General features: G+C 38.3%; 1 protein-coding gene across 2 annotated transcripts in view; it reads right to left on the bottom strand.

The window, feature by feature from the left end:
- Positions 1-667: 667 nt before the first annotated feature.
- stk11ip (serine/threonine kinase 11 interacting protein) overlaps positions 668-8343 on the bottom strand; it is a 32152-nt gene continuing 24476 nt past the window's right edge. For both annotated transcript variants that reach the window (XM_084713479.1, XM_084713480.1), the window contains exons 23-26: positions 6192-6276; positions 4582-4664; positions 3210-3436; positions 668-1880 (exon numbers count right to left, since the gene is read on the bottom strand). In XM_084713479.1, coding sequence (XP_084569605.1) covers positions 1740-1880; positions 3210-3436; positions 4582-4664; positions 6192-6276 — 536 coding nt within the window. In that variant the 3' untranslated portion in view covers positions 668-1739. The remainder of the gene's footprint in view (positions 1881-3209; positions 3437-4581; positions 4665-6191; positions 6277-8343) is intronic.

The raw sequence follows: 8343 nt of genomic DNA, 5'->3' as shown, positions 1-8343 counted from the left end.
AAACTTTTGCTGCTCAAGCACCACATTTGCTACACTTCATGTACGGCTTCCAGTTGTGTGGTTTGCATCACCACAAGACCAATGGGATGAAGTGTAATTTAGATGTGCAGACTTTGTTACATAAAACCGCACATACTTTTGTTGACGTGGGCACCAATATTTGGTGCCAGTCTGTCATTTTAAGAGAAAAGGAATGCATTTTTCTTAAGAACAGAAACTGATGCATTTTGTTGGAATGCATCTTTGTAATTAGACGCGGAATCAGGTTGCAAAACACGTCCATTAAGTATTTTCTGAAAATTCGACTGTGGGGAAAGAGCTCTTCATACGTCCATGTTGAAACACCTGACTCTTGAAATTACAACAAAAGAATGAAAATATTGTTGCTAAGTTTAAGCAATTTTTTGAAAAGTACAGTAAATTAGCAACAGATGAAGTTAGTTTTACGGCACCCTGTAAAAAGTTCAGTTAAATTTAAAATGGAGGTTTCCTTCTGTCTATAAAAAGAAATGTATGCAACTTTTTTTGGCAATAACAACGGCCTTTTATATGCATTTGTTTGTTGGATTTCATGTCTTCTTACACATATTTTATTATCGTACTTTTGTAATGGTGCCTCATGAAGCTATTTCAGTTTCTGAAAAAGAAACCACACAAAAAACACAAATGAACACATCACTTTTATATCCAATAATACAGAGCATTCATCACATTTTCCCTTATTTATATAAAAATAAAATAACTTTTTTTGCATCAACCCATAATGAAAAATAAATTAAGTTAGACTGGCTAATCTAAATTAACAGTGCGGAGTTCATTTTGTTGCATGACGAGAATACACACAGATGGCTACAAGAAGTTCTGCATTACGTTTTAGACCCATATGTAAACTAGATAAACAGATGTTGATGAGATATTTAGGAATGTAAACCCACTTATCGCATGATGACAGTACTGAACAGATGTTTTCTCAATCAGACCAGAAACAAAAAATGCGCCCAGGTTACAAAATAACAAAATAAACTTCTGAAAAAGTTTTAAAGAGGCAACCCGCTACTGTTCATCTTTGAGAGGTTCACAGGATTTCTGCAGATTTGCACTTCTGGTATCCCGTTTCCGTTCACATGACACTGCGCTCAGACACATCATGAGACCCTAATTGGGGCAGAAAGGTGTGAGGTGACCCTAGATGGCAGCGTCTTGACCCTTGGCCTTTCGGGAGCACCCCCTGCCTCGTGTTGAGCGCGTGATGTCACAACTCACTGCACTCTAAGACGGCGAGGAAGGGGGATGGATAAAAGAATGTCCTCTCTCCAACTTAATGCTCTCTTGGCTCCCATGACCCAAATCTGCTCCGTATCAGCTCGATGCTACGGGGATCGAAGAGCACAAGGAGACGCACTGAGGTGGATTTCAACTTTAAAACACGGCAGCTGACAAAGAAACAAGGCACACTCCATTTCAGCTGTACAAAAGTTGGTATCTGGAGGGAAAAAATTATGCAACCGGTGCTTTTACAGGCTTGTCTGCCACATGAATGAGTGCAATCATGTCCAAGTTCTTGGCTGAAAAGACAACGAAAGCAGCGAGCGTAATGGGAGCAGACTGACTGCAGACTGTGCGGAGAGAAAATAAAGACAAACCCGCTCACGTTAAACATTTCCCAGTACCAATGCTCACAAAACACACACGTACACACAGTCTGCAACTTGTGTTTTCATGCGCCCCCTCCTCCCCCGTTATGCTGTTTTGTCTTGCAGGCTTGTGTGCAGTTTTACTCCGAACATGGCCTCCCACTGTGCTCTGACCCAGGCCAGCAGACCCTGGAGGAGCTCCGTGCTCTCTGAGCGCACACACCACGTCTTCTCCTGTTTCACAGTCTGCAGGAGTGAAAAAAAATTGTAAAATCAAAGCAGTTAATTACAAAGAAAATTCAGCTTGACAACACATGCAACAGGCTGCTACTGAATGAATGTTTGCATGTTATTTAATCGGATGTCTCATCATTTAAAACATGCATTTTGGTCAACAAGTTCTAAGTGTACACATTATTATTTAATTAATTATGTTCGATTACAGTGAAATTCTTCTTTGTAGCGACAAGTAAACAAATTGTGTGGTTGTGTTTGTAGATGACGGTGAAAAGAGGAACAATTAGACAGAATCAGTCAGCTTAGTGTTCTACTGTAACGACTGTATGCACATGTGGGACAGATTAGCACCAAACATGGCTCTATAAATACCTGTTTTTACAGTTTTATTCAGGGGCTTACAGCTGAGACATGGAGGAGCAGAGAGGGAGATGATGGGAATAGTCAACAGAATACCCCAAATACCAGACTTCATATGCAAATACTCATTTCTGCTGACTTTATTTATCTAGGGAGCTAAATTAAAAATTGATTTTGTGGTTTGTTTTTGTAACCATTTCCTTATGATGTCTGAAAGAAGAGAATTTAATTTGACTTTTTTATTCTTTTCTAACTGAAAAACTGAACTGAATTACTTGTTTTTCTATTACAACCCCGATTAAAAAAAAACTGTGTAAAACGTAAATAAAAACAGAATGCAACAATTTTCAAGTCATTATCAACAGAATACATACAAACACAATATATTTAATGCTTAAACTGATAAACTTTAGTGTTCTTTGTAAATATATTCTCATTCTGCCTGCAATATCTTCCAAAAAAGTTGGGACAGGGGCAGGTTTACCTCTATAATACTTCACCTTTTCTTTTAACAAGCGTTTGGGAACTGACGACACTAATTGTTCAAGTTTTGAAAGTAAAATTCGATCTCCTTCTTGCTTGACGAAGCAGATGCAGAATGTGTCTCGGCATTGTCTTTCTGAAATAAGCAGGGGTCTCTCTGAAAGAGATGTCGTCTGCGTGGCAGGATATGTTGCCCCAAAACCTCTGTGTACCTTTCAGGGTGTCTTTGTTGGCCTTGACGCCATGGACACAAGCAAAAATGTCAAATATTTGCTGGTTCCAGCTTCTTAAATGTGAGAATTTCCTGCCTTTCAAATAAAGAGTCTTTGGGTTTTTGACCAAAGAAGCAGTTTGAGGACTTCACCTAACACTCTGGGGAATTAATTACTTTATTTTAATGAGTTAAAGATGAGATCAATCAGTATTGAATACAGTGATTAGTTGCAGCCCTAACCATGACTCCCAGTTGTTGCCAAAACGCTGCTGTGTCCTCACCTCATTGTAAAGCTTGATATCCATCCTGCACTGATCTGAAGGCCACAGGTGGATGGAGCTCACGCAGCTGATCGGCAGCGTTTCTAAAATGGTTACGCTGCCGCTGCTCGGTTCTTTGTTTTCGTTCACTGTCAGGCCGTTCGAGCTTTTCCTCCACTGGTGATCCTCTCTGAGCAGGTACAGGGTTTCCCGGGTCGCCAGGACAGTCAGGGGCGTCCAACAGTCCTCTGAGAACAAAATATGAGCCGTTTTCACGTCATTTAAATGGTCAAAGATGCACTTGGTGTGTGATGTGTCCTTATCCTGGTTTTATATTTGTATGTTATTATATCACTTTGAGTTTTAAGTCTCTATAGGTAACAGTCATGCTTGAAAAGCTTTACAAAGCACTTTTCTGCTACAAAAATGAACTTTGACATTATATTTTCATGTTAAAATGCTCTGTCTTTAGAGGAGCAAGCGGAGAGAAAAGGCAGATCTAGGCACGCTCAAATTATGGCACTTGAAATTCCACGGCCGTGCACAGCTGTATGTAGCCTGCAGCTACCTTTGCTTTAAATGCGTCTGCTGGAGCACGGACAGCACAGAGGCATTCTTGCAGCACCAGCACACGTGCACGGACCACATGCATACCAGTACAGTCGTCTGTCTGTCACCCAGTCCGCCTAAACCAACAGATTTGTGCCTCATTTCATGGAGAAGGTTGTTAACATGGATGTTTGACAGGCGCCTCATGTCAGCAACTTCCCCACAAATCACATCCTCCTCTTCTTTCACATTTTCCTCTTCCTGCTATTATCTGGTTTTATCTTGAAGGAAATAAATTCTTGCATCAATTTTCTTATTATTTCTCCTATTTTGCATATTTTCCTGGCACTCCTTTTTATTTGTAGCATTGCAGGAATATTATGAGGGCTTTTATTGTGGCATTAACTCTTGGCTTTCTTCCTGCTGCTTAAAATGAATATTTATGATCTGGCTTATTCTACTTTTATTCTTTTTTCACTGCAAACTAAATAACCTTATTACAAATAAAAATAGCTTTATTTGCATTTATACATAAACAACACCAGTGTAAATCCAGAAAGGGAGACAGGGATGTTGCATATTATGTAACTGGCATTTATAGCACTGCTCTTTGCATTGAGCAAGACATTATACATGACATGATGATACATGTCTTGAAATCTTATCTTTGTACTTGCAAATGAGCATCAAGAAAAGCAGGACTCAGTGAGATGAAATAACGCAGGTGGAAACAGACTCCTCGACAGATATTAGATGGATATTTGGCAAAGAATGTAAAGATCCTCAACCCTAAAATGGGATGCATAATGAAGTTTTTTTTTTGCAGAGTGAGTGGACATATCACCTTGCAGTACAAAGGCCAGAATGTAGAAGAACTGCAGCTGGCCGTCCTCCACATCTGCCTGGATGTCGTCACACACCAGAGGCCTAAGAGAAGAAAAGAAATGGAGAATATTTAACAGGGTTCCTTCATCTTTTCTGAAGTCAAATTCAAGCCGGTAAGTGTATTTTCAAGCCTTTCCAGCTGTGGTAAGTAACATACTATATTCATAAAAGATTATAAACTTCAGTTTGGTAAGTCTAAATTTATTGATGCAAACTAAAATCAGGAAAAATTAAAATTAAATTAGAGTGCTGCTGGTAGCTAGTAAGTATGGAAACACTCTAATTTCTCCTCCTTTAAGAAAATCTTGTTTGCTGAATTATCAACTAGAGTCAAAGAAAAAAAAGAGATGCATCATAAAACTGAATTGGGTCAAGTCTTTTCTTTGAGCAGCTTCTCAATCCATCTCAAAAAGACAGAACTAAATCACATTTTCAGCTGGAGTTTAAAGTTTTGAAGCAAGAGAGTAAAAACTAAACTGAGGTTTCATTTGAATATTTCTTCATTTTGACATAGTTTAAAAGTTTGGTGCAACATAATTTAAAGTTAAACCATTCACAGGTTTTCAAGGTTTTCCAGCATCCACACAAACCCTGATTACATGAACACACACAGGCACAAAATTCTCAAATCACACCTAAACTGGCTGCTGTGTTTTCATAAAGATAACACAGTGCTGTGGCAGGTGGAAGCACTTCAGCATCACGGGGTGAATTTCACAGTAACTGTGAAGCAAAGGGGATAATTGACATAATAATAGCTGACAGGTTCGCCTGGATTGCGAAAACAGAGCAAGTGTGTTTCAAGACTGTGGTTAGCTGCCTCACAAACACATGAAGGGGCTGCTTTGATTTGTTTTTGATTATTGAGCTGTGCAGTCTGTTGTTGCCTCGGGACAGATTACAAATTTAGAGATTTGAGGTATTTGTGGGCGTTGGGACCTGGATGTGCTGCTCTACTCTTCATCATAATACATCATTTGTCATTTCCTAATCCAAGCCAAAGGGCAACTGCTGTACATTTGACTTCTGCTTGTTGGATGGAGCATGTTCAGCTGAAATGTTTGATTACTCACAGCATGTTTTTTGCCCATTTTGCACTTGTTCGTGAGAGATGTTAGCCACTTCCCTCTCTGAAATAATACTTTGGTTGAGATAACCACATTCCTTTTCAGTGAGAACCTAGAGAAAGCTACTATCTTCAGTTCTGGGAGGAAAAACAAACAAGAAAAGGGCGTATTAAAAACTACTGGAGGTGACACGACATGACAAGCATGCTTTGGGATTTGTAGCGCAACACATGTTGCAAATTAAGACGTGGTTTACCAGCTAATTTAGTGGCGCAGTTTTATAAAAAAAACTGATTGTAATCAAGTAAAGATGTGTCAGAAATGTGCAGTGTTAGAATTCCCTTTAACTTACACCTCCCAACCACATACAAATGTGCACAACACGGTTTAGACCACATCTTTCAGTACATGGACAAATAAAATCATGTCTGCCATTTTCCGACTGCATCCACGGGTTAGTTCCCCCGACGGAGGAGGTGTGTGGAGGCTGTGCGGAGCGTACCAGAGATGGTGCTGAGGGTTGAGTCTCGTGGTGGAGATGGACTTCAGCTTGCTGTCTGATTTGTGGGCCATTTCACGCACAATTCCTGAAGAAATCAAAACAGACTAAATGAAAAACAGCATCAAAACTGTGACCAACTGTGAAGTTAAAGATCCAGTGTGTGAGATTATATATAAGATTATATCCAAATTGCAACAGCTGCAATCTTTTGATGAAACTAAAATGTGGCACAACATACCATACCAATATACCAAAGTCACATCAACATCATAGTCATCTTTTTTTTTTTTTTTAGTGGAAATGAAACAATTTTGACAATAATGTTACTTAAATAAATCATAAATAAATCATAAATTGCATATATTTGGGTTATAATTTTTTTTTTTTTTTGACTAATCCGAACTGTTCTTTTACATTTACACACAAATAATTGATCAGTCAGTCAGAGAGGTAATCAACCAATGAACCGCAAGTCATTAACTACAACATCTAAAAAGGAAGAAAGATAGATAAAGACCATACTGTTTTTATTCTTATGTTACTGTAACTTTTGAGCAATCTCTGGCACAATGATGTCCTGGGATTAATAAAGTTCTATATTTTATAATCATATTAAAATGTTTCCAGCTTCTCAAATGAGAAAACTGGTTGATTTCCTCAGTTTTATATAATTATAAATTGCATATATTTGTACGTTTGACTTTTGGTGTAACAAAATGAGCAATGTGAAGACGAAGAAGTTTTGATGGTTATTTTTTACATTTACATACAAATAATTGACCTTAATCACAGGAGTATTCAACTGATGAACTGATACTCATTAACTGCAATATCTGTCTATGAAAAATGAAAAAAAAAAACATCAACACAAGGAAGGAAGATTAAGATCAGGAAAGCTTTCCTGCCAAGCAAAGAAGCATTAGACAACTAATTTATCACCAGAATTCAATGCATATTTCCAAGATTGAATTGAAAGTTGATGCAGATTATGTAGTCAGAGAAAACAGCTCACTCCCTCTCACCTTTAAAGGACAGAAAAGCTACAGTAGCCTAAAAATGTCACGCCCAAATATTCATGGAAAAGAGGTCTACGCACAAAAGCCAAACTCAATCTGAGACTACTTCTTCTGCTATTGTAGCGCCGATAAGAAAGCCAAAAGTTCTCCAGTTGCAGGTGTAAGATTTCAGCCCCATAGAATCGGTGGGTGAGAAAACGCCGGGAACACAATGCGCTGGGTCACGCTCACATCCACGAATTGTAGCGTGTCATTGAGCGTGACAACAATACAGGGCAAGGAGCATTTCTGCTGTGTGGCTTCACAGTCAAGTTTGAATAGATGGACTTCAAAAGGATTTAAAGGGACACTGAGGAGGAGTGGGGAAGACAGAGGACAATGATGGGTGAAGAGCCTTATCAATGCCCTTCTTTAAAATATCAGTTTTCCACATGGGTCACATGATAAATCACCACCCATAAGCGTGTCTGTAATTGTGTAAAGGGGCAAATGTTCGACCACTAAATCTGTAGAATCTGATTTGTAGGACAACATCCATTAATTTAAAGTTTTTTTTTGCCTTCAACAAATATTGCACCTCCTGCAATTTGAAAATTGTGGAAAGCCATATTGCAATTTCAATTGCACAGCCTTTGTACAGACACTAAAATATTTTTCTACAAAACAGTCATTTTTTTTATAGTAACAATGGCTTCAAGGAACTTTCATCTTTTGTTGATTTTGGAGGCCCCTGTGGATAAAGTGGTAGTGTTTCAAACACCATAACCACAAAATATCATATCAAAAACAAAATTATTTCAAGAAAAATCTCCTCTTGTCTCCTTTTAACTTGTGAGAAAATGCAAACATTGGTTCTTCTGGTGTGCATGCTCCAAATCGCTTCATCTGATTTCAGTGAGCATTAAGAATAACTCACAAAAATAACTGATCTTCTCAGTGATGGTCTCATTTACTTCACTGTGCAGAGCCATCAGTGTTAAATTTGAGCTGAAAACTCCTTGAAGTATATTTAACAAAATATGTTGTGTTCTAAAAATCCATCAGTGTTTAATTTTGCCAGCGACACAAGGAATTTGACCTAAAATACTGTCTAAATGTGCAAAATTATGATTTAAACAAGAACTATCTGATCAAAG

The sequence above is a fragment of the Lutjanus erythropterus genome, chromosome 24 (genome assembly GCF_056507025.1).
Source record: "Lutjanus erythropterus isolate fLutEry1 chromosome 24, fLutEry1.hap2, whole genome shotgun sequence".
NCBI classification, from domain to species: domain Eukaryota; kingdom Metazoa; phylum Chordata; class Actinopteri; order Lutjaniformes; family Lutjanidae; genus Lutjanus; species Lutjanus erythropterus.
The sequence above is the reverse complement of the archived record's forward strand: the minus strand, read 5'-3'. Positions and strand labels throughout refer to the sequence as shown.